Source organism: Lissotriton vulgaris, chromosome 1_1 (genome assembly GCF_964263255.1).
Source record: "Lissotriton vulgaris chromosome 1_1, aLisVul1.2, whole genome shotgun sequence".
NCBI lineage: Eukaryota > Metazoa > Chordata > Amphibia > Caudata > Salamandridae > Lissotriton > Lissotriton vulgaris.
Window position 1 is genome coordinate 2,121,790,966 of NC_141685.1, and position 26,873 is coordinate 2,121,817,838.

Consider the following 26,873-nt stretch of genomic DNA (forward strand, 5'->3'; position numbering starts at 1 on the left):
CAAGAAAGACTGTTGAGCTCCTGAAAGGACTGCCACTCTGCTGGACTGCTGGTCTGAAGTAACTGCTTCCCTGCTATGCTGCCCTGCTGCCAGATGTCCTCTAGCCTGGGTGAGATGGACTGGAGCTGCAATTGTTGAATCCCCACAACCCCAAAAGTGACGCCAAGGGCTAGTTGGCTAGTCGCTTGACTACAGCCTCAGGAACAAAAGGCTCCAAAAACCTTGAACCCAGCAGCTGGATTCTGCCACCTGTGAGTCCTACCCTGCCAAATGATGCCACTCCAGTCCCGAACCCTTCAAAGTGGACCTGAAGGTGCTCTGCCAGCCCATCTTTGGAACTAGCAGGGTTGACACATCTCCTCTTCTCCGCGGAACAACCCCGAGCAGAACCAACGCATCGCCTCTGCTGCAAGGGTTTTCCCTGACGTAAACATTCTGCATCGACCCCGAAGCCGCATTAGAACCGCCGCCTGTGCAGAGCTTTTTCTACACAGACCTCTGCATTTGTCGTCAACGGCAGCCTTGACGACGTTGCAGGTTCTCGCATTGCAGCCTCACAGCTCCTTGGAACAGATGCATCGCCTCAACTGCGCGACACATCTTTGACGCTGGACTTCACATTGATAGCCCTCAACTGAATCCTCCACCACGAGGCAGGATCTCACAGCGTAGCTCCACAGAACCTCCGAACTGCTGTATCGCCTCAGCTGCGTGACACATCCTCGGGGCAAATTCTCTCAAAGCTCCGCCACCAGGACCTATGGTACTTTGTTTAGCGCGCTTAACTGTGTTGCTGTAGCCAGCCCGCGCTCCATCATGGGCGGCCTGAACTTCTGACTTTGTCCTAGTCTGGCGTGACCTGATATTCACAATTAGCGCTTTGTGCTATTTACGTTTTGGTCTTGTACAATTTATTAAAACATGCTTTTTTTCTAATCTGATGTAGGACCCTTTTGTGGTGTGTGTTCACTGTGTTACTGTTTGAAGTGTTACATTAATACTTTACACATTGCCTCTGAGTTAAGCCTGGTTGTTCTGTGCCAAGCTACCCAAGGGCTGAGCACCGGTTATTTTAGGGTTTTCTTGTGCCTTCACCCTGACAAGGATTGTGGTTCCTGTGTGAGTAAAGTTTTACCCCCTTCAACCAGTAACCCAATTTCTTACATGTAAAAAATTACGCAACCTCAAAGGGTTGTTGCCCAGTAACCTGTGAGTGCTCTGTAGGCACCCAAACTCAGGTTACTGTTCAGAAAACATAATTTCTGTTTTTACTGAAATATACAATAGTTTTATTGGATTTCAAGACAATCTGGGTCTGTGCTTCATTTAATCAATTAAATGCAATATGATATCTGATCGAGACTTCTAGCCGCTTATTCCCTACCTTAGAATTATCCAGAAGGCTTCAGACTAGGTCTGGCAGTAGCACTGCGCATCGGAAGGTGGCATTGTTCAGCTCCACATGGCATCATTGCTGCTGCCTGCGCTGAAAATGGCGTTCGCGATACCTATGTAGGCGCCCCTCAGGCACGCCGACGTCAGTTCTTTTTTTTCCGCACCAGGCAGCGCTGATCCGGGAAGATCTACCCTTTAGTCATTTTTTGACTAGGGTTTTTTTGATGTTTTGTAGACTCTATTTTTGAGGATATCCTCCCAGTGTGGCAGGAATATGTCATCTAGGAAGGCCCGCTTTAAGCCATGCAGCTCTTGACACCGGCAGATGTTGGTGATGGGCCCGCACCTTATATCCCTTTGATGCCTCAAGCAGGCCCATGCCCCGACGGCCTGTCCCGACTAATGCACCATACACCCAAAGGGTGTGGGAGCGATTCATCAAGCTTCTGGCAGCTCGATGTGCAACGCAACGATGATCGGGGTGCCAGTTGAGAGGAAGGTTCTGGGAACGGTCATGGAGCCTGAGGTGGTCATCGCACTCCAAGTCGTCAAGCCACTCAAATAAGTCCAAAACGTAAGAAGTAGTCAAAGCATACTTCTACTCATCTGTCTGCCAGTGAGAAAAGGGAGTGTCGCCACTTAAGGCCTGGCTCCACAGTTGAGTCCACGCCTGGGTCGGCTCCATGCCTCTCCGAGGTTCCGTAAGCCAGAGAGACCCCTGCAGAGCTGTGAGAAATGTATACATCAATGCACCTCATATATGGGCGGCACGTTCCCGCCAGTGCCACTTCGGGCCCAGCATCTATGGAAGGGGACCTGTGGTAAATGAAGATGTAGGGTATCCTGTATTATTGGTGATAACAGAATGATTTATTCTTTAGAATGAGAGTCTCAGGTTACAGGTAGAAGATGGCAAGAAGGTATCAGGAAAGCCCCACCGGGAGCAGCATCCTTGCTGCTCTGCCCATACACTCTAACTGACATTCCTTCAACCAGGCACACATCAACATTCTAATTCCATCACACTGGCTGAGCAGCAGGGGACATAAACTGAGGACTGAATACAAGGCATAGGAATGAAGATACCACAGGTCACTTCTGGATCCACGCCGGTGGCGTGGCCAGTCAGGCCCCAAGTATTCACTGATGGATCCGGACTGGCACCGATCGTGCCACCTCGACCGTCCCCAGTGCCAGTCCCAAGACTGACACTCCAGGTGCCGCTATCCGAATCCCTGACATGAAGCCAGAGGGGAGTTTTCCGACACAAACTTGCACCATGCCATCCATGCCGAAGCCTGAGCCCTATTCTGATGGGCTGGTACTCGGGAGGAATGGGAGGGGTTGCTTGACACTGAAGAATGCCAGCCTAATGAAGACCCTATGGACTAGTGTGAGGATCTGGATGAAGCCATTGGACTGGACACCTCTCCAGATTCTGGTATGCTTTCTCCCCCTTGCGTGGCTACGGAGTAGGGAGTTTCATTTCCAGTGGTGGTGCAAAGGGCCTTCTGTGGCAGACATGGCTAACTTGTTAACTGAAGTGCTTCCCTGGGAGTGAGCCCATCAGAATCACTTCTCCCCTTTAACGAAGCACTTACAGACGTCCTGCTTAGGACTTGGCCCAAGCCGAGCACAGGGACTCCTCTGAACAGGACTATTGTCTGCTGCCACTACTCAGCTCAAGGGTACCCAAACTTCCTCACCCACCATACAATCCAGGAGATCTTGGTGGTCCAAGCCTCCACCTCACAAGTAAACCCTGGTGCATTCCCTATGGCCCGCCGGACCGGGAATCCAAAAACTCAGATCATTTTGGCAAGAAAATGTTTGCTTCCGCCATCTTGGCTTTGGAGTGGGTGAACACTGCATGTCGTTTGGGCCATTAATGCCATGCTCCGTGGGACATGGTTGCGCAGGTGCTGCCATCAGTTCAAGAGGAGGCCTTGGCTGTGCTCTCCTAGTCTGTTACCAACGGGAGAGAAGCAGCTAAGTTCCCCATTCGCTGTGTACCAGATAATATCGACTCCCTAGCCAGAACGGTTTAGTGGATGGTGGCTCTGAGACGCTACGCCTGGTTAAGGACTTCTGGTATTTCTGGGGATGTCTAGTCATTACTCATATGCATGCCCTTTAATGGCTCCCGTCTCTTCAGAGACAAGACAAATTTGGTGCTGGAATTCTTTAAGTCAGCAGGGCTACGGCCATGTCCTTGGGCCTTTCCTAGGCCCCTTGTCACACTCAATCGGCCTTTCGCTCCTTTTGTGGCAACAGAAGTGACATTCAGCCTTGTCATTCCCTTTCAAGCCACTGCAACGTGCAAGCTCACCAGCCCTTGCGTAGCCGCACATACAGCTCCTACCAGCCCTTGGGTCAAGTGACCAGCCATTGGTTCAGTCCACCAACCCTCCTACAGCCGCAGCTTCTAAACCCAACTAATCTGCCTGCTTACCATCATGGGCACCCTGTGATCGGGAGGATTCACCATCACCTCTGCCACTGACAGGCCATAACATCAAACAGGTGGATTTTGCAGATTGTTCTAAGGGGCTACTTCCTCCCCTTCAAGACTATCCCTCCCTACCACCTACTCGGGGGGCACGACAAATCCACTCAACCGCTCGCATTTGGGAGGTACATTTTATGAGGTACATTTTATGAGGTCAAGCTATTTTAGGTCCTACTCGCCCTTTCTGGCGAGTAGGAAAACATATTAACTTTTGTCCTCTGTCTTTAAAAACGGAGCAAATGTGACAAGATAACAAGATTTAAAGACTTTAGCAAATGAGCAATAAAGATGCCTTTAAATCTTGTTATCTTGTCACATTTGCTCCGCTTTCAGAGACGGAGGTCAAGTAGGTTACTGTTAGGCCGAGGAGGAGTTTTTTTTAAAGTACTAGACTTGCAGGACTAGTACCATTTTTCAGATTTCTCGAGCATTGCTACTTATGACAGGCTGACGGAGGACTAACTATTTCTTCACCGCCAAGAAGTGATGGTTCTTTTGGTCAAAGGAGCCATAAGAATTCCGATGTCAGAAGTGGGTCATAGATGTTATTCCCGCAACCTTCTGGTGCCCAAAAAGGACAGAGGGCTTCGTCCTACCTTTGACCTGTGCTCCCTCAACTTCTTTCTCAAAAAGGAGAAGTTCAAAATGTCTACGCTTGCTCAAGTCCTGTCTGCCCTGGACCCTGGAGACTGGATGATAGTGTTGGACTTGCAGAACGCTTACTTTCACATATACATCCTGCCTGCACACAGATGTTACCTGCAGTTCACGGTTCGCCACAAGCACTTTCAGTTCACTGTACTCCCCTGTGGTCTCAGGTGTTCACCAAGGTGATGGTGGTGGTTGCAGCTCCTTTGCAAGGATCAGATGTGCCAGTCTAACCCTATCTCAATGACACAATGTCTGGCTGTTCAAGGCAAGCTCGCGCCACGCAGTTGACTCAAATCTTCAGACTACTGCGGACCTTCAGCCTCTATCCTGGATTTTGGTGATACTGACTCAGAGGCTGCTGGGCCTCATGGGCTCTCGCATCCTGCTTGTGACACATGCCCGCTGGCATATGTATGCTCTGCAGTGGGACCTGGAGTTCCAGTGAGCCCAGAATATGGGAAATCTCTCCTACATGGGCCAAATCTCTGAGCCCACTGAAAAAGAGCTGCAGTGATGGTTTACAAACCACGATGGGATCAGCAGCAGAACCATCTCCCTACCTCACCAAATCTGACTGTAGTCACTGATGCGTCACTCCTGAGCTGGGGCAGCCATCTGGGAGAGGTGGAAATCAGACAACTCTGGTCTCTGACGGAATTCGGACTCCACACCATCCTCTGAGAGATTCGAATGGCAATGAAAGACGTTCTACTTTAAGGGAAGGCTGTCGCAGGTGTTCACCGACAACACCACCGCCATGTGGTACTGCAACAAACAGGGCGGGGTGGGATTGTCGATCCTCTGTCCTGCGTCTCTGGATAAACCAAGGTCCTGTGCACACGTTAAGGGTAATGGGTTTTTATGTAAAAACCCCACAGTTAGGTACAGTTCATTGGAAGAGTATAATAAAAGAGTCGAGATCCAGCGGTGCATGAAGAGTGATTTATAGTTCAGTCTTGATCAGTACGTCTCTGGACCTGGCTGGAACATCAGGACATTTCCCTGGTGGTTCAACACTTGGTGAACCTCTGAACTTCAGAGCGGACAAACTCAGCTGAAGATGCCTAGCAGATCACAAATGATGCCTTCATCCAGAGGTGGTGTATGGTCTCTTTCGGTAGTAGGGAGATCCTCGGTTAGATCGGTTTGCCACCCCCGAAAACACGCAATGTCCGCTCTTCTGCGCGCTGGAGTTTCCAAAGCGTCTTTTTTGCTCAGCAACTTCCTGCTTGTAGCCAGAGCCCAGTTTTTTTTTTAATCTCAAATTAGTTTGTTTTTATTCTGATTTTCTCTCACTTCAGCTTGGGTAGAATTAAAAGATTTATTGATGTTCAATTAATTTCATTCATTGCAGCATGACGCTCATATGAATTATGAGAAAAGTGGTGTATCGACAAACAAACAAGGCAATACATGCATTCATTTACCATACTCACAGTATTAATAAAACTGCATAATAATACAATTCATGTACCCCTCAGTAACCATGTAAAACATTAATAAATCATTAGGGGCCAAAGTGCTCCATGGAAAAAAGTGCATCATGGTCTATTGTTCCAACCAACCACTCCACGTGCTTTAGCTATTGGCCAGTCTAGATCATTTTCATCGTGCCCCCTGAGTCATCATTGGTATTTATCATTAATCCATGCTGGTCCATCATATCTAATCCAAATGGGCCAATTGCGCTTTGTACAGAATAAAAAGAACGTTGTGTTCTATTGTGGGTGCAAATCTGCTCCAGTTACCTTACGGTTATAATTGGACTTTTTGAATAGCGGTTGCTTCTTTTATAAACTTTAAAAACCGGCCTCTTAACTGGCTGGAATCACCTTTTAGGCAATTTAGTACAGCTGTCCTGGAAGTTCTCACATTTACGGTTCAAAACATTGGGCGGAGCCATCTGCACCTTAGAGATTTTAAGCCTTCACATAAACAGTGCATGTGCATTTATTCCTACCACCCAGCATTCCCCTCGGTCTCGCGAGAAAAATGATATCTCACTTGTGTGGGTGGGCCAAGTGCCTACGACAGGGAAGGGCCAAAAATGTTTTGAGATTGAGGAGATGTTAGTGTGTTGACACGTGTGCTTTTTTAATACATTTTTAGGCTGACTCATCTTTGGGCATCCACACAAGTGAGGTATAATTATTATCGGGAAACCAAGGAGAACGCTGGGTGTTAGGAAATTTGTGCCAGCACAGTGATCCCCTACAGAAATGTGAGACAAATGTGATTCTTTTTTTTAGCTAAATGTGAGATTTGCAGGGGAATCTGGGAAAGAAAACATTGGGGGATCCACGCAAGCCACACCTCCCTGGACTCTTATAGGTGTCTAGTTTTCAGAAATGTCTGGGTTTGGTAGGTTTCCCTAGATGGCCATCGAGTCTGGGACCAAAAAAGCAGGTGTCTCCCTTGCAAAACCAGGTTGTTTTGTGATAGATAATTTTTATGTCTCCACAATATGTTTTGGGCCCTTCCCTGTCACAGGCACTTGGCCCACCCATACAAGTGAGGCACCATTCTTATCGGGAGACCTAGCGAAAACCTTGGTGGTAGGAAATTTGTGTCAGGCCAGTGATCTTACAACTTTCCCACACAGAAATGTGACGAAAATTTGATTTTTTTTTTCTAGCTAAATTTAAGGTTTGCAGAGGATTCTGTGTAAGAACATGTTAGGGGGATCCACACAAGCCTCACCTCCCTGGACTTCCCCAGGTGTATAATTTTCAGAAATGCCTGGGTCTGGTAGGTTTCCCTAGATGGCCGTTAAGCCTGGGATCAAAAACGCAGGTTAATCCCTTGCAAAACTAGGTTGTTTTGTGATAGATAATTTTGATATATCCATAGTACATTTTAGGACGTTTTCTGTCCCTGGCGCTAGACCTACCCACACAAGTGATGTACCATTTTTATCAGGAGACTTGGGGGAATGTTGGGTGGGTGGAAACTTGTGGCTCTCCGCAGTATCCCGAACTTTCCATCACAGTAATTCGAGGAAAATGTGTTTTTTCTTTTTACAAAGTTTGAGGTTTGCAAGGGATTCTGGGTACCGGAACTTGGTGAGAGCCACACAACTCACCTCATCTTGGCTTCCCCATGGTGTCTAGTTTTCAACAATGTACAGGTTCCCTAGGTTTCCCTAGGTGCCGGCTGAGCCAGGTCCCAAAAACCATAGCGAGGCACGTCGCAAAAAAGCAAAGGGATTAAAATATACTGTCTATTTAATATGTCCCATATTTCTCTTCAGATATACTCCGGCTGTAACGTTATACTTTTTGTGCCTTTGCATGAGACCTTTATTACACTCAGGTTGTTACTCTACAACGGGGCTTTAGGGGGTTCAAGGGAAATAATGCATATTTTGTAGATAGGAGTATGGGCACGGACAGCACCGTGGGAATGAGAACATCTGATCTCCTTTGGGATACGTGGGCAGGAGGAATGAGGAACCAGAGTTAATACCAGTGCAGAATTTCAGCCGTGGATTCTGGTGCTCAGCAGTGGCACTTAATCGTTGACACCATCGCTTATGACAGCTTATGGCTAATTTAGAGATTACCACAGTTATCATTGGTGACAAAAGCAAAAGAACAAATGATTGACGGAATGCTGAACAATGCAAACATTCACCCCCAGTCTCAAAGATCTGGGCTTAATCCATTGTTCTTTTGCTCACCACGCCACCCCAGTTTGGACCCCGCCATATGCATATCAGTCTTGACCCTGTACCTCATGGGAACAGTCCATCCCAAACTGCCAAGCCAGGTCCTCCCTGGACCGGAAACAAGCATCCTGGGACAGGTTTCGGGGCATCACCCCTCATCAGCCAGGCTAGCTTGAATCCAGTGACACAGTGATCAATGGACCCACGTCTGGGCATACATACCCGTCCCACTTAGGGACGGAATGCTGAACAATGCTACTTGGGCTGGACTGTTCCCATAGGGAGCAGGGTCACGACTGATTTGCATAAGGCTGGCTTCAAACTGGAATGGCATGGGGAGCAAAAAATTATGGATTTAGGCCCAGCTCTGTACTGGGGTGAATGTATGATATTTAATATGCATTCTGTCCAACAATTGTTCTTTTTGCATTTGTCACCCCGAGTGGGATGGGTATGCACAGATGCGGATCCCGTGTTCTCCATGCCACTGGAGTCAAGCTAGCCTAGGTGATGAGGGATGAAACTTGTCCTAGGGTGCTTGTTTCGAGTCCAAGGAGGACCTGAACTGGTAGTTCGGGCTGGACTGTTCCCATAGGTGCAAGGTCAAGACTGATTTGCATATGGCTGAGTTCAAACTGGAATGGCATGGGGAGCACAAAAACAACGATTGATTTAGACCTAGATCTCTGTACTGGGGTGAATGTTTGACATTGTTCTGCATTCTGTCCATCAATTATTCTTTTTGAATTTGCTATCATTGGCAGCATGGCAGGGGCAATGTGTGGTGCTAGTTGCAGTGGCCTCCTAACGAGTGCCTTGGCACTTCATTTTGTTTACAAATTAATTACTGGTAATAAAGATAAGATGCCCATGCAATCTGTTTACACTAAGAGGGTATGAACACGCAGGCGCGGAATGTGGTGGTGTAGGCATGAGACCAGGCTCCTGCAGCAGGACAGTCTACCAGTAGGCGCCTCGAGACACTAAACAGTGCCAGGAGTCCGAGGAAGCAGCTTCTGGAGTGTTGTATTACTATAAGCCTGAGTAATAAATAATATTGTATTGTGAAAGTAAGCAAATATACGGGGGTGATAAACTGTATGGAGGACACGTTGAAGACTAGTTTGACTGTGCCTATCTACAAGAACTGACAACACCATGGCCCTCATTACAGTAGTCCCTAGATTCCTCATGGAGATTTATTGCATTGGAAATCCCAATACATTTGGATGTGGTAATTTCCAGGTAGAGGATTCGTGCACCATTACATCGTTGAATAATCGCAGGAATCGGGGTTTCTGCATTTTTTTCCTCAAGGCTGTGCCATTTGCCCCAGGATTTATTTCATGGTGAATCGTGCAGGGAAAAATGTCTTAGCAAGGATTGTAATCCAGATTCCCGTAACGAGGGTCTCTGTGCAGGTCCTATGTGCCCAATACCTAGTTCTGTAAACTCAAGTAAAATGGACTGATTGCTGCAAACTGATCAGCTTGAATCCACCTTGTGGGGAAGCTATCGAGTTCCCTTTGAGATGTTCTACACGTTTACAATGCACTGCGGTGAGCAGCATGCAAAGTGACCCTCCCAGGACACTTGTCGGTATCTCAGTCCTGCAGTGTGCAGGGAGCTGAGATCCCCTCTGTACATAGTGCAACTGCGTATTACATTCAGATATTCAAGTGCCGGTGCAGGCTACTAGCTTACAGTTTAAATTAAAACCACTGCAGTGCTGAGCTGGAATCAAAAAGTGAGCCACTGTAGTGACCTGATCTACGGACTGTAATAGACGTCCGGATTCCATTCTTCCGAATTGACTGTGGGAAGCACTAATGTGTAGCCTAGCAAATGGAGTAGCTAAATCACATTAGTAACTGTATAAACTGGAACGTGTTTCTTACTCTGTTCTGTAAGAAAACAGTGAAGTTGAACGTGAAATTAAAGCAGAATTAAAGTTATGGTTAAGAATTTTCCAAAAACCATGGCAGTGGTATCGAACCGTAGTCTACAATTGCGTGATGTTCGCCAAGATTATGCTTACTAATGAGGTGGGTGTTTTTTGTTTTCGTTTCAGGTGTCATTACTGCAAGTCTTCCTGCCACGTCTCTTCCCTGCGCATACCCTATGCTTGTAAACTTCTGTTCCAAGAGCTTCAGTCCATGAACATCATACCTCGACTGAAGCTGTCTAGGTACAACGAATGATGACAGCCTTTCAGGATTATGGAGTCAAGAATTGGCGGGAGACCTGACTGAATTCTTATTTGGTTTATACTTGACAGCATTTCTCCTCATGGGAGCAATTTGTGAAAATGCGTCTGAGTTGTGACAACCTCCAGCAATTGTGGAAATAGTGCCACACATCCAGACTTTCAAAGGACATATTTTGAGTTTCGAAGCCACATTAAAAAAAAAAATCTTAAAGGATTTAGAATACATGATCCGTTCCCCTTTCTGACATGTGTTTATTAAAAGTATATTGTAGAAAATATACGCATATTATATATGTACAGAATGAGAGCCTGGAATCTAAAAAGAAAAGTGCTGGTTCCTTTGTTCGCAGTCCTATGTAAGTATTATGGGTGCAAGCAACTTTCAAATTTCACAAAAACTCGTTTGTAACATTTGACATTTTGTGATATGAAGGAAAGTACCTGCTTTTCTTTTGAAAGATACACGTTTTGTGCTTATAACTGTATATAACTTTTGCTGTGGAGTAACTCTTGTAAAATAACGTATTTGTTGGAATGTGGCTCAAATTAAAGTGCTGTATACAATGTCTTTCATCGCTTTGTTTCATTTCAAACATATGATCTTTACGATCTTTACTTTGTGGTCTTTAAGTCTTCTTCCTACTGCTCCACTTAGTCATGTTAATCTTCTTTAGGAAGGTGTACCCTCTTTCTGGATTGCAGAAGATGTAATCTTTCTTGTTATGGGCCAGTCTAGGTTTTACCACTTGCAGCTGCTCTGCATTTACTCTTTTCTCCAGGATTTTTTTCTTCCCCACAATCAGGTGCTCCCTCTGTTTTTTTTTTTATTGTCTTTGGTGCAAGGTCCAGGACGGGGTCGAGGAACATACAATTCTTTGACCTTCATATTGAAGTGAATTTTTGCGACTGTAAGATATGTTCTTTATCTTTGAATGTTGTTAATCATAAGACCAAGCTACGGCCTTCTCCCTACTCTCACAGTGCCCCTACAACTGCTATGAGACTTATCAACACATATAGGATCTTAATCCGTTTCCACAATTAGTGTTTCCATGAGTCCATGTTCAACACATAGTCTGGGCTCTCCCTTATGACCCCATGCAGAAGTCCCAGCACCATCTTATTGAAGATTTTCAGGATTCCAGGCCTGTATATCTAAAAGAGACAATTAGTTATGGATTCCTCACCTTACCTTAGAATTACCCCAAGACGTCAGACTGGATCCAGAGAATTTTTCCCTCAGCAGTACCTGTGCGCGTCGTTAGATGGTGTCGTTGACTCCGCGTTCGTCGTTGGCAACATGGTCGCCGGAATGACGTTGCGGTATTTACTTTGACGCCGCCCTTGTGCGCTGACGTCCGTTCTTTCTTTTTCCGTGCCCACCAGCGCAGATCTGGCGAGAGCGGTACCTCAATCATTTTTTGACTCTGCTTTTGCGACTTTTGTCAACACCTTTTTTGAGTCGATCGAGTCCTGGTGCACGGAGGGATGTCACGTCGGACCGGCTTCAAGGCTTGCAACTCCTGTCGCAAATTGATGTCGGTCATGGACCCGCACCTCGTGTGCCTTTGGTGCTTGGAGCGCGACCCCGACCCAAAGTCATGCTCCGACTGCCGGGCCATGAACCCGAAGTCTTTGCGGGAGCAGTTCCGAAAGCTTCTCGAGGCCCTGCAGTCCGCTACGCCCCGTTCGAGGTCCCAGTCGAGAGGGAAGTCACGAGGACCGGTAGCAGAGCCATCACCACCACTCGTCATCAAAGTCTTTGTCTTCGGGTAAGTTGAAGCCCTAGAAGAAGGCGAAGCAGCATTGTCGCTCTCTGCGTCCTCCCCGTCCGTCGGCCGACACAACGTGGTAAGCGGAAGGTAGTCGTCCGGCTCCGCCTGCAGAGCCTGTTGGGTCGACTCCGGCCTTCCCTCCCTTTCCGGGAGCGGGAGCGACCCCTGCCCAGCTTCGCAACTTTTACTAAGCCTTGCATTCCATCTTCGGGCAGCCCAACTCTACCGGTGCGCCCGCAAACTCTGTTAGGGGCTCTAGGCCTTTGATACCAGCAGGCCTGGATCCGGAACACCGCTGGGCGACCTCGTAACACCTCCTTCAGTGCCGAATCCAGTGACGACAACCCTGCCACCTCCGACGCTGGTTGTGTCCACAGCCGGCGTCGACCCTGGCCTCCCCCTCAATGAGGACATGGAACCAGACCGATGTCGTCCAATGTTTTGACCGACACCCACCAGTACTTTTGTACCCCTGTTCTCCCCTGATGGTTCCTATTGGCCTGAGTGGCTACCAGGAGAGGGTGAAGAGGAATGGGAGGGGTCTGTGGACCCTCTTGCAGACCGGTTAGAGGAACCGGCCTGGAGAGAGGAGTTGGGTGATGCCAGTGGTCTGGACACCTCCCCAGACCTTGGCATGCTTGCTACCGTGGCGATGGAGGAGGGTGCTTCTTACGCAGTGGTGTTGCGTAGGGCGACCGAGGCCTTAAACCTTGAGCTTATTACTGTGGCGGTCAGGACTAACCTCCTGTCCGAGGTGCTTCTTCCGGCAGAGGCCTCTTTGGAGCCCCTGCTGCCGTTCAATGAGGCTCTCATGGACATCCTTTTAGGCACTTGATCCAAGCCCAACACAGGGGCTCCTGTGGATAGTATGATTGCCCGACGCCACCGCCCGGATGACCACATTTTACTCTCTCACCATCCCACCCCTGAGAGCTTGGTAGTTCAAGCCTCGACTTCCAAGGGCTCATTCCCTAACAAACCACCTGAAAGGGAATACAAGAAGCTTGACCACCTTGGGAAGAAGATGTTTTCTTCCGCCAGCTTGGGACGGTGGTTAGTGAACACAGCATGTCTCTTGGGCTGTTACTCCCACACAGTGTGGGACGCAGTTGCGCAGGTGCTGCCACAGTGCCCGGAGGAGGCTCTCCCGTATGGTTGCCGGAGGGGGAGATGCAGCAAAGTACACCATCCGATGTGGGCTGGTCACCCCTCACTAGGCAGGCCGATTTCCACATCGGTAGCCCTTAGACGCTACGCCTGGTTGAGGTCTACTGGCTTTTCGGGAGATGTCCAAGCTACGCTTTTGGACATGCCCTTTTATGGCCATCTCTTGTTTGGCGTCAAGGCAGACAACGCGCTTGAGTGTTTTAAGGACTCCAGGTCTACAGCCAGGTTCTTGGGCCTTGCACCCACCTCCCGCCCAGCGCCGCCTGCCTTTCGCCCCTTTTGTAGCTACGGAAGGGGTGCCCCACCATGTTCTGCCCAGAGCCACAGGCCTGCAGAAGCTCTCCATCCTCTGCGTGGCCAGGAATGTGGGACCCACCGTCATGGGTCTGGGGGGCAGCGGGCGGGCCAGCCTACCAGTGCCCCCTCTGCAGCAGACTCCACGCCCTCCTCGTCTGACCTTTCAGGGCCACCTTTTGCCAGTGGGCTGCAGGATTCACCATCACCTCCCCCACTGGCTCAACATAACGTCAGACAGGTGGGTTTTGCAGATAGTCCGAAGGGGCTACCCCCTCCCCTTCGAGACTACCCCTTCATCCATGCCACCTCAGACCCATCGCATGTCTGAGGATCACTTGGCCCTTCTCGAACAGGCAGCTATGGCTATCTTGGCCAAGGGAGCCATCAAACTCATTCCTGCCCCAGAAATAGGTCGTGGTTGTTATTCCCACTACTTTCTGATACCCAAGAAGGACAAGGGCCTGCGTCTTATCTTGGATCTCAGGAACATAAATCGCTTTCTCCGGAGAAGTTCAAAATGCTGACCCTGGCTCAGGTCCTGACTGCTCTCGACCCTGGGGACTGGATGGTAGCGTTGGACTTGCAGGATGCTTATTTTCACATTCCGGTCCTGCCGGCCCATCGGCATTACATAGGGTTCACCGTAGGCCGCAAGCACATTCAGTTTACCGTGCTCCCGTTCGGCCTTACCAGCACCCCGCGGGTGTTCACGAAAGTGATGGCGGTGGTCGCAGCTCATCTGCGCAGATCTTCCCCTATCTCGACTACTGACTGTTGAAGGCAGGCTCACCCCAGGCTGTCTTCTCCCACCTCCAGACTATGGCCAACCACCTGCATTCGCTAGGGTACACCATCATTGTTCCGAAGTCACACCTGATTCCCTCTCAGAAACTCCTTTTCATCGGAGCAGTTCTAGACACAGCGCAGTTTCTGGCTTATCCTCCCGAGCAGTGAGTCCAGGATATTCTGGCTATGATTCCGATCTTTCAGCCTCTATCCCGGGTTTCGGTTTGAATGACCCTGAGGCTGCTGGGCCTCATGGCCTCCTGCATCCTGCTGGTAGACTATGCCAGGTGACATATGCGGGCTCTGCAGTGGTACCTGAAGTTCCAGTGGACACAGCATCAGGGGAATCTTTCCGATTGCTTCCAGATCTCCGAGGGCTTTGCACACCAATTGCAGCGGTGGCTAACGAACCGGGATTGGGTCAATGGCAGATCACTCTCCCTTCCCCAACCAGAGTTCACAGTGGTGACAGATGCCTCACTGCTGATGTGGGGCGGCCACATGGGAGAGGTGGAGATCAGAGGCCTCTGGTTTCTGGCGGAGTCCAGGCTCCATATCAGCCTTCTGGAGCTTCGCGTGATTCATCTTGTACTAAAGGCATTCCTTCCCTCTGTCCGGGGAAGAGTGGCACAGGTATTCATGGACAACACCACCCCCATGTGGTACTGCAACAAACCGGGCGGGGTGGGGTCGTAGTTCCTGTGTCATGAGGCTCTCTGTCTGTTGACATGGCTGGAACGGGGAATGTCCCTGGTGGTTCAACACCTGAACGCCAGGGCTGACAAACTCAGCCGAAGGTGCATGATGGATGACAAATGGTATCTTCACTCTGAGGTGGTGCAAAGTCTCTTTCAGCAGTGGGGAGAGCCTTGGTTAGATCTATTCACCACTGAATAGAGCGTGCAATGTCAGCAGTTCTGCACGTTGGAATTTCCAAGGCGGCATTCGCTAGGCAACGCTTTTCGTAACAAGTGGACTTGCGGTCTTCTATACGCCTTTCCGCCGATATCTCTTCTGCCCAGAGTGCTGAAGAAAATCAAGCTTGACCTGGTCCAAGTCATTCTTGTGGCCCCGGATTGGGCACAAAGAGTATGGTAACCCTAGCTCTTACCCATCGCCATTGATCCACTGATCTGATTGCCTCTTCGGGAGGATCTTCTGTCGCTGCAGTAGGGGATGGTCCTCCAGCCAAACCTGTCCGGCCTCCACCTCCTTGCGTGGAGATTGAGCGACGACAGTTGACAGCTTTCGACCTTCCTCCCGAAGTCTGTAATGTTATTTAGGTTGTCCGGCGTCCCTCCACTAAAACGGTATAGGCCTGTAGATGGAACACGTTTGTGGCATGGTGTGCACCAAAGGCTGTGGATCCCCTTTCTACCCCCTTTCAGAAGTTCTCCTCTTCATTCTATCTTTGCCCCAGCAGGGCTCTGCTCTGGGCACTCTCAAAGGCTATCTTTCGTCCATTTCTGCCTTCCTCCGGCTGGCTGCCTGACCAGCCTTCTCTTTTCAAGTCCCCTATTGTAAATTGCTTCCTTAAGGGCATTACCAACTTATTTCCTCCAACTCCTTCATGATGCCCCAGTAGGACTTGTCAACAACAAAATAGGGTTTGGGCTCCTAACAGCACTGCTTGCCACAAGCAAATAAACAACAACTGAGATTGCAAATGCTGCATTTTCTTTTCTTCACTTATTCCCAGAAAGAACAACTGACCATTAAACAAATGTTCCTGACACCGAATTGTCTCCTTTACTTATTTTATTTTGAAAAAGGAAATATTTGTTATTATTTGAATTTCAACGAACCGTTTTTTATGGGTTTTTTTAGAACAGAATTTTAAGACCTTATGTACAAAATGACAAATTTACATTATTTAGACACAACTAAACATTTTCAAACAAAAATCTTTTTCAGACTGTATAGACAACATATAATACGGCACACTCAGTCATACTACTCACAAACCACACTATTTACAAAGCAACGAACAATACAGAGAAAGAACATATAAATTGTATCTACAATGTAATCACATTTGATTTACAAAGAAGCCTAGAACATAGTCATTTATTTACAAAGCAATTCCAAAGCAAATATCATCCGTTTTTGGTTTGTTAAAGGCTTGACAAGTCTACGCGTTTCGAACTCATATGAGTAAATGAGTTCTCATCAGGACCAAGGTCTGTGAAGAGACAAGGGGGAAAAACTTATTGGTATGCTGTTTTTTATGTGAAAGTAGCCTACTACCCCTACTGCTAGCTTCCGTCTCTTACCTCTCAGTCACTTAGACACCAGAAAAAACAACAGCGGTAAAGCAGCACTTCCAGCCATCTGTCATTTAAAAAAATAAATGAATAATTTCCATCAGAATCTACCAACCTATTGACTGTAATGAATCACACTCGTACCATAACTTGTCATGCTTACATGGATATGGTGGGGCCAATCTCTTTGCCGGATCTAGACGTTGGGGTTCCGGCTGTTAGTCAAAAAAACAGAGTGTTGTGGTTGGTTTTTGCATTTTCACAGGGGAAACCGCAGTGTGAGGCTAAAGCATGGGTACTTGCTCACCTTAGCGTTTGGTGCTTTGTCCTCAAGTGGCCGGTATTGAAGGGGTGGAGCAGCGGTCCGTGGTGTTGCCGAATTAATCTGAGGAACCGGGACAGAAGGCTGTGGTCAGACAGCGTGAATTGCTTATCCTCCGGTTTAGAGGAATTAACGCTAGTGGCGGGGCTTACCTTCCAGCGGGTTTATCGACACCAGGCAATGTTTTCCGTTTTTCATTCGTCCGAGCCTTCCGGGTCTGCACAGGATCCTCAGAGTGTGGGCGGATACAGACTACTGGGATTGGTCCGTCTTTTAACAGGAAACCGGATGTTAGTTTTCGAGTCCAAGTGTCGGGAATTGTAGTTTCCCGTTGCAGGTTCTGGAACAGAGTCACGATTATTTGCTGTGAAATCGGATTAGTTGGAAGTTGTAGTAGATATATGTGGCTTTATCGAACAATGCGGTTGTCCGTGTTGTTTATCTTATATTTGCAGGATGACACGTCCATGAGAGTGATGCGGCGTGTGATATCTTTTTGATGCATCTGCATTTTCTAACACGACCCGCGATAATATCTTGTGTCAGTCGTGTTTTGTGTAGTGTCATAAGTTGGATTTGAATTTAATCGTTTGCAGGAATATTGTATAATGACTATGGTAAATCAAACGCAACACAATGGTGATGAAATTAGATTTAGTCAGGTGTGGAATTGTGCATCTTGGATGCAATTGTTTGGAAGTGGCTGCAATTATGTTTGCAGGATGACACGTCCATGAGAGTGGCGCGGCGTGTGGTATCTTTTTGGTGCAACTGCATTTTTTAACAGGACCCGCGATAATATCATGTGTCAGTCGTATTTTGTGTAGTGTCATAGGTTGGATTAGAATTTGATCGTTTGCGGAAATCTTGTATAATGGCAATGGTCAATCAAACACAACCCAGTGGTGATAAAATTGGATTTAGTCAGATGTTGAATTGTGCATCTTGGATGCAGTTGTTTGGGAGTGACTGCAATTGCTCCTATGCGGTTTAAATTGGCAGGAGTGTGGTTCCGGTGTGGTCAGATTTCTGATTTTGTGGAAGGCTCTTTCACTGGTGTCTGCAGTACCTGGGGGTTGTTGTGATTTTATAATTTAAACATTTCTGACATCTCATTGAGTCCATGGAATGCTGTGTAGGACTTGAGCCTGGTTCTTACTTATCTTATGTTTTCTCCTTTCGAGCCGCTACATAACTGTCCTTGCATACTCTTAACCGTTAAAACTGCCTTTCAGGTTGCCATCACCTGTACTCGCAGGGTGAGTGAGCTACAGGCCCTTTCTTCTTAGCCTCCTTTCCTGGCTGTCATCAGAGACAAAGTTGTTCTCCGCAATAAGCCTTCGTCCAGAAGATCCAGCGAAAACATATAGTCCTCTGTATCCATTAGAAGCAGAATTTCCTAGAGTGACAACATTCTGAAAGATTGGGATTTGCTGAACTTGTTCAATTACCCTAAATCCATTATCTGCCTCCATTTTCCAGTCTTCTTCTCTATCAAAAAGTGAGAGTAGAAACCCAGATTGTGTTGATTGGGTGTCATGATTCGCCCAAGCTTCCCTAAAAAACGCCAAAGAAAGAGCCCAGAGTTCCACCTTAATATGGTGTGTGTCTTAATCACTGTAAAAATCCCACCCCTTTCCCGTGCACCCATCACGCATCGAGTATCAGTGTGATTAGTACAATAACATTTTGACTCAATAGGTATGCGTGTTTTTTCACTGTATCTTTCGTCAGGTTTTCCATGTTGCCATTTTAATTTCCTTTCATGTATTATTGTGAGACCAAAGACGCTTTATTGTCAAGGTTGTCGGGGAAGCCTTTGCCTGGGAGTGGAGATGCCAAGCCGACCTACAGGTAATGTGCCTTCTAATCGACTCTGCGTTACACGCACGCACGTTTCTTGTGCGCGGCTGGGTGTGGTCGTCTATTTAAACCGCACCCAGCCTTCCAGAAGATGCTTTGCCTTCCGCCTTTGTTCGGAGAAGGATAGGGCCTGAGAGCGCTCGATGGAACTTACCTGATTAGAAGAAAATCCTGCAGCCAGCATTCTTTCCAGCGATTCCTCTTCACTTCCGATTCCTATGAAACAAAGAAGAAAAGAGCTAAGTACATTTCTTGATTTATAGAAGGCGCCCTTCGCAAGAAAGGTCAAGGATAATTTTTGGACAAATTTCTTTCTTAAAGAAAAGGAAAGAAGACAGAAGAGACAATAATACTAAGAAAAAAAATTGTAAAAAGTATTTGAGTGACAAAATTGTGTTTTATAGCATTGCTGCATTACAAGAAGCTATTGTGATGTAAAAAGGTCGCTCATTACAACAATATTTTAGCAGTAGAAGAATCTAGTGTAATGTGAAAGCTTCGCTAAATGTTTCAACCTTTTAATTGAAATTGTAGTCTGTGATGTGCAGGAAAGATATCTGGTAATGGTTTTGGTCAAAGTATAAGAAGTCCTTTTCTTAGTGTTTAAACTTGATCTTCTCTCAGGAACACAATCGGAACCCCCTACTGTGCTCAAAGAAGCAAATGCAAGTAAGTGAAGGATTTGATGTCACTTATAAGGAAGGTGCTAGAGTGAACAGTCTTTAATTGACCCCTTTGTTTTGTAGCTCTCAGTGCAAAGACCCACGCAAAGACATCTCAAGAACAATAACCAGAAGCTATCTGACGACGTGACCATCAAAACAAGACAAAGAAATACTGGACATATGACAAGACAACACTGATCGCAGGTAGGCGTTTAATTAGAACTACGACGCACACACACTTTGACAAAAGATAGGTTAGGAATGTCAATGTCTGTAGTGTAGTCAGGAGAAATTCGCTAGTTTGTTAAGTAAAACCCTTGGTACTTGTTTTTTCGCAGGTCGACAGCAAGAACAAGCCAACCATTCAAAGTCCAGTACCGGTCCTCCTCCCCTATTTCTAGTTTTAATCTTGCTGTGAATATAAACCAGTAAGTTTATAGTTAGTCATTTGGGAAGTTGGTCCCTTGCGTCTCTGCTAAATCACCTACGTCATCCAAGAGGCTTCAGTCACAGGACAAGGTAAGGGACGACGTAGCCTGGTTTGACATTGGGCTGCACTTCTTCGATTGCCTGCTTGGTTGAGAGCAACTGGATCTCCTTCTTGAGAATACGGAGATGACGATGAGAAGTCCTTCGTTGAGGCATATTCGGAGGCTGTTGAACAAATTCAAGGGTGTGACAGTGGCGAAATACATCTAACACCTACTTGTCGGAAGATATAAGCTTCCATTGATTGAAGAATTTGGAGCAAACAAGGCCGAATTGAAGTGGGACTACAGTAGCAGGGGCCTGTGGATCTTCATTGTCTCTTGTTAAAGTTGTGAGCCTTACCTCCTGATGGTGGGCGTCGACGTGCTGATGGTCTTGAATAGGCAGGTTTTGAGGTTTGCCGAGAGGGCTGAGAAGAGTACTGTGCGCGAAAGCCCTGTTGATGATAGGGCTGGAAACGCTGTTAAAGCTAGGCGTGAGAGAGCTATTCACCTCTTCCTCTGCCCTGGAAGGAAGAAACATTTTTTGTTGTTGTAGGTTAGCTAAAGATTTAGCTGTCTCTGTATCCGCTTTTATTGAATGTAATGCTTCATCTGCATGTTTCCCAAAGAGAAATTCGCCGTAGAATGGCATGTCCATATTTTTGCCTGAACTTCCGGTCGAAAGGCTATAGCCACCCTTGCCATCTCAATATTACTGCTCCCCCCCATCTGTCTGAACGCCGTTGACGAAACGTCCATGGCTACGTCAATCATTTCGGGAGCTGCTTTTTCCCTTCCAACAGCACCTCCTGTGCCTCTTTCTTTCATCCTCTGGAAGGAATAACAGCAAAGACGAGATGTCGGACCACATCTGGCGGTCATACCTTCCAAGAATAGCCAAGGCATTGGAGGCTCTAATAGCAGTGGCTGACAAAGTGAAGAACCTTTTGCCGATGTTATTCAATTGGTGCACTTCCATGTCAGGCGGAGCCATACACGGAGAGGAAGGGTTCTTCGACCTCCTTTGAGCTGCCTGCATAATAACTGAATCAGGCCGAATGCCCAATCAGGCACGCAGGAGAGTCCTCAAGCGCCTTGTATTTTTTGTCTAACTAGGGTACCACCGCAGGAATAGAAGCTGGCATTTTCATAAATTTTAGGCCTTCTTGCCATAAGAAGTCTACAATGGGATTGTAACGAGAGGAGCGTTCCGTTGTAGGCTTGAAATCGTATAAAAAACACTCCGTCTGCTTGACAGGCATGGGAAGGTCAAAGTTCCTGGAAGTCCGCTCTAGCAGATCAAGAAATCCCCCGATATCTGCAGGCAGAGAGTCGGCTGGAGGCAAGATAGGAGAAGGTTTAGTTGGAACCACATATTCGTCCCACTGGTCATGGACATCCTGGTCCAACCATAATTCCCCTTCTTCCAACTGCTGGTTGTCATCATCCTGACTTTGTGCAGGAGGCGCTACAGTCCTGCTCTTCTGCCACGGAGGTACTACCCGCAATGCAGGAGTGGTGACTTCCTGAACCGGAGGTGGAGCAGAATTTGCTTCAGGAAATCTCCTATAATAGTCATTCAGCATTAGCCTAAGATCAGACCTCAATGACACCGGGATATTTATGGAGGGTTCTTGAGTTTGCTCTTCCTGCTCCTCATAAGGATAGTGTTCTTGGAAAGCGTCCAAACGTTGAGTAGTAGGACGTCCCCTATTCAAAAAAGAATAGTCCCCCTCCAGAAAAGTGGATGGATCATCCATCATCTCTTCCTCCTCTGAGTCCTGGCACTTAAAGCGGAGTTTCGAAGGACTCTAAGCAGGACCGAAAGGCCCATCAGCTTCAGACTCCTGGAAGTCTAGAAGGCGAGTAGGAGGTAGATGAGAAACCTTTGAATAATCCTGCACAAGTGAAGGCGTCGGTTCTAGAAGCAGACCAATCTTTTCCCTCGTCGACGGGGTTGACAACGGGATCGTCGACGGAACAACAGACTGCGGCAGTAGAATAGTCACCGACGGTGAACGAACTTGCTAAACCATTGATGGTGAAGCTCTCGCTGCAAAAGATGGCCTAACAGCAGCCGCCAAAAGTGATACCACCACTGCTATCATCTACGCGGCCGCCTTTCTGAGTTTTACCGGTCATCGTAGTAGGTGTCGCTGGCGAAACCGTTTACGGAGCACCTGCTGAAGTGGAGCCGGAGGTCGTAGACTGTGATTTCTTAGTCGACGGGCCCATCGACGTGCGTTTTCTTTCACCTGAAGAATCCCTGAAAGGAGAGAGAGGCGTCAACGGAGGTGCAGACCCGACCTTTGGCAGGACGATGAGGGACCAGGCTGGTCTTTTTTAACTCTTTTCTCCTCAACCGTCTCCTTACTTTGAGACCAGGACTTTTTAGTGTCTTTAAGCAATGAAGAAGATCCTTCTTCTTTTCTCTTCTTGGAGGAGGTATGGGGCTCTGACAGGATCGTCGACAGAACAACAGACTGCGGCGGTCGAATAGTCGCTGACGGTGAACGAACTTGCTGCACCGTCGATGGTGAAGCTCTCGTCGAAAAAGATGGCCTAACCACAGCCGCCGACAGTGATTCCACGACTGCTGCAGAAGGAGATTCTATGGTCTACGCTCTGATTGGCTAGAGTTTGGGTGTTTTATAACAATGAAAATAGGTTGCTAAAGCTAGTGAATTCTTACGGGCATTTCAATGTTAAGTTTTAATACTGCTATTTTACTGTTACCGTGGGACTCCCACCATGACGATGGAGAAGAGTCAAGCATTTGAATCTATAAAAGATACAATACTGGAGAACTTGTTCATCGATATTTTGTGAATATTGTTTCTGTGGGAGCCATTAAAGCAAATGTTCACTTTTAGTCCTCTAATGGACCCATGTTAGTGTCCCATGCCACTCTCAGTTTTTTTAAAGTGCCAAAGCCATTTAAATTAGTGATCAATACAGCTCTATGAGGTTCTTTAGGGGCAGCTGGGGCAAAGTGAGTTTGGAAAAAGAACAACTCTCAAGAATACTACAGCATGTGGTGGCTAAACGCGACCTGGTAGGGGCATGGGGGCTACACTGTGTCCATTACTGGCCGAATGGAGAAGGGGAATGTACATGTACATGTTAGGAAAGAAAACGACCTACTTAGCACTGGGCTGCCTCAAAAAGTTCGGGAAAATATGGAAGCCATGGGTAAAACATTATGGTCTCACGCTCACTGACTCACAGTGATCCCTCAGGGGTGGGTATTTAGTGGGGGGAGAGGGGGTGACTTCTGTTACCCCTTGAGAACATCCAATTTTTGTTTGCCTGTATAATGTTAATACTGACATATATTGCTTATGTACCACTGAAAGAAATCATGTGCCCTGATACTCGTACTGTTTTTGTACTGCAATTAAGAACATGCTAATAAATACATCCCCCCCCCCGAAAAAAAAGAATACAACAGCATAAGTGGAAATCCTACGAATAGGTTTTTGTTGCCCTCACACACTCCTAAGGATGTCATGCTTCATCATTGGACATTGCTCCTCGCCGACGGTGTAATGCCCTACGGACCCCATGAAGGGTTACTTTCGCTTCGACTAGACAATATTTCTAGAACTGATACTAGCATGTGTGTTTTCTCTCTGTGTGTTGTGTTTTTCTCTGTCTCACTTGATGATGTATAAGCGATAACAGTTTTCACTGTTCACATCTTGCGGGCAGCCTTTGAGTGCCACCTACAACATGTGCATGCCAACATATGGAGACATTTTTACTCGCCCTTCAGGAATCCAATGAGATATCCTATCAGATATGCTGCCTTCTAATTTTCCTTGTTTGAAGATTATTCTAGGTGGACGATCATAACTTATCTACTTGTACACCAGGTACTTTACCACTATGTAATACCTACATAATATAGCCATTCTTTGGTGTGGGGTAGGCTCACCACCCACCTTTTATAGGTCCTGATGAGGTGCTATGGATCTGTTAGGGCCATTAAGATGTACTGCTCTATTGTAGGGTACAGGATCTACCATGCGCAGCCCACCACATATTATGTCACGTTGATTGATTTAGTATGAAGCCACTCCAGTCCATTTGGACCAGGCATGCGATCCCATGGAAAAAGCTGTTGAACAGAACGTTGGCCAATATTTTAGCTTCACTATTGATGGGAGACTGGCCTATATGATGTACAGATATCTGCATGTCAGTCTGATTTTACGATAACATTCATGTGTGACTCTTCCAGGTCTCTCAGTAAGTTAGCAGTCTCTTATGCATTTAGAAATAAGTTGTGTAGCAATTGGATTGCTGTGTTTGAGACGCCTTTAAAGAATTCAACTGAAGGCCTATTGAGTCCTAGGGCCCGATGTGGGACACCAAATACCGGTCGGTAATGGCAGATTTCAGCCGTTACCGACCGGTATTTGGTTTTTGATATGTAGGGGCCTTAAATTTTACAGAATCGGTAAATTTACAGAATCTGTAAATTTACTGAATCGGTAAATCTAGATGTAGGTGACACTGAAAACAGTGCCACAGGCCCTTAAGAATTCGTTATTTACCTCAAAATAATATTTTGTGGTAAATAACGAATTCCAGTGTGTACATGTACATCTGTGCCATGTGGCACACATACATGCCCTGAGGGCATGTATGTGTGCCACATGGCACACAAGCCAGAATCAGGGGTACAACAGGGTGTCAAAGTGACACCCTGTCCCCCTTGACAATTCGGTAATTTTACTGAATCAGTATTTTCCGATTCGGTAAAATACCGAATCGGTAAATTTACTGAATCGGTAAATCTAAATGTAGGTGGCACTGAAAACAGTGCCACGGGCCCTTAAGAATTCGTTATTTACCTCGAAATAATATTTTGTGGTAAATAACGAATTCCAGTGTACATGCACATCTGTGCATGTACACCTGTGCCATGTGGCACACATACACGCCCTTAGGGCATGTATGTGTGCCACATGGCGCACAAACCAGAATCAGGGGTACAACAGGGTGTCAAAGTGACACCCTGTCCCCCTTGACAATTCGGTAATTTTACTGAATCTGTATTTACCGATTCGGTAATTGACATTGATTCCTATGGGCCTCAAGGCCCATAGGAATCAATGGCAATTAACGAATCGGTAAATACCGATTCGGTAATTACCGAATCAAACCGATTCGGTGAAAATTCCCGAATTATTTCCTACATCTCATTTACCGAATCTAGAATACTGAATCGGTAAAATTCGGTATTCTAGAGTCGGTAAATGAGATTTACCTACATCAAACCCCTAGTGTTTTATTAGATGCTAGGTGGGTGATGGCGTCTGAGATCTCAGTTGGTGTCAGAATTTCGACTAGGACACATATCTTTTAGACAAAGAGGTGGGGAAGACGTAGAACAGGTTAAGTATAGTCCTATATCTTACTGGCATATATCTGGCTGTTTCCGAAGATCTAGATGACCTGCTCGGTGGGATCCTTTTCCGCATCCCCCCTCTATCTTTTGGCTGCTCAACGCCAGGATACCTGCCAGGTGATAGTGCGCTTAATAAGTTGAATAAATAAAATAAATACCACAGAAGTGTGAAAGTGTTAGTAATTTATTTGGGAAAGGTGAAACATCAGCCTCTGTTGAATGCTAAATGGCATATGTCTGGCTTCTTCCTCTCTTTAGGTCAGCTCAGTAACCATTTTACTAATCCAAACTCTAATTAAATAAATTTTATACATTTTCATATTATTTTAGCATCTCTAACACCATCTTACTTTGAGTTGTTTGTAATCATTGTTTATTTAATACGATTATTTATTATAATTTCAATTATTTGTTTTATTTCAGTTAATTACTAATCCCTTTACTTGGCCCTAAAACGTAACCTAACCATTGATTACTCATTATATTTTTGTAATTACATTAAATATAATATTTTTGATCTATTAGTGCACACTGTGTTATCTTTATCATATTGGCAATCCTAACATTGACCCTTATCTTTTTTATTAAAAAAATCATTGCATTCATTAAACTGTATTAATGTATATGTAATTCGGTTAAGCAAAATTGCTTGAATCAATCAATGAGGGATTTGTAAAGCGCAATACTCTATTCGCTAGGGTCTCAAGGTGCGGGGAGTGTAAGCCTCTCCGGTCAGTCGAAGAGCCAGGTCTTCCGGAAAAGGTGCAGAGATGTGTCGATCGGGAACATGTTCCAGGTCCTGGCCGCGATTTAGGAGAAGGCTCTTTGCTGATGCACAGGGTTTTGGCGAGAGCCAGCTCAGCGGATTGGAGGTTTCTCTTCAGTACGTGGAAGATTCTTTTGTTGAGGTATTGGGGTCCCGTGTTGTGGAGGCATTTGTAGGCATTGGTCAGTATCTTGAAGGTTGTTGTCTTCTCGAAGGGGAGCCAGTAGAGGTCTTGCAGGTGTTGAGAGGAGTGTTCTTATCGAGGTATGCAGAGGACGAGTCTGGCCGCGGTGTTCTGTATGGTCTGGAGTTTGCGGAGCAGAGACTCATTGAATCCGGCGTAGAGGGTGTTACCGTAGGCCAGTCCGCTGGTTATGTGTGCGTGGGTGATGGTCTTTCTTGATTCCGGGGGGATCCATTTGAAGGTCTTGAGAAGGATGCAGTGGGTGTTAAAAGCAGGTGGAGGCAGGTGCATGACCTGTCGGGTCATGGATAGGGAGGAGTAGAGTACGATGCCTAGGTTCTGGGCGTGGTCTGTGGGGGTGGGTGGGTGGGCTGCCGAGGGCAGTGGTGCAACAGGTGTTTTTTTAAGCGGTGAGAGAGAGTCCGAGGATTAGGACCTATGTCTTCTCCGAGTTGAGCTTCAGGCAA

At 46.7% G+C, this 26,873-nt stretch overlaps 1 protein-coding gene across 1 annotated transcript in view; it reads left to right on the forward strand.

Annotated features, from left to right (window-relative positions):
* POLR3B (RNA polymerase III subunit B) overlaps positions 1-10,999 on the forward strand; it is a 1,027,565-nt gene extending 1,016,566 nt beyond the window's left edge. The window contains exon 28 of the mRNA XM_086921773.1: positions 10,294-10,999. Coding sequence (XP_086777899.1) covers positions 10,294-10,423 — 130 coding nt within the window. The 3' untranslated portion in view covers positions 10,424-10,999. The remainder of the gene's footprint in view (positions 1-10,293) is intronic.
* The last annotated feature ends 15,874 nt before the right edge of the window (positions 11,000-26,873 follow it).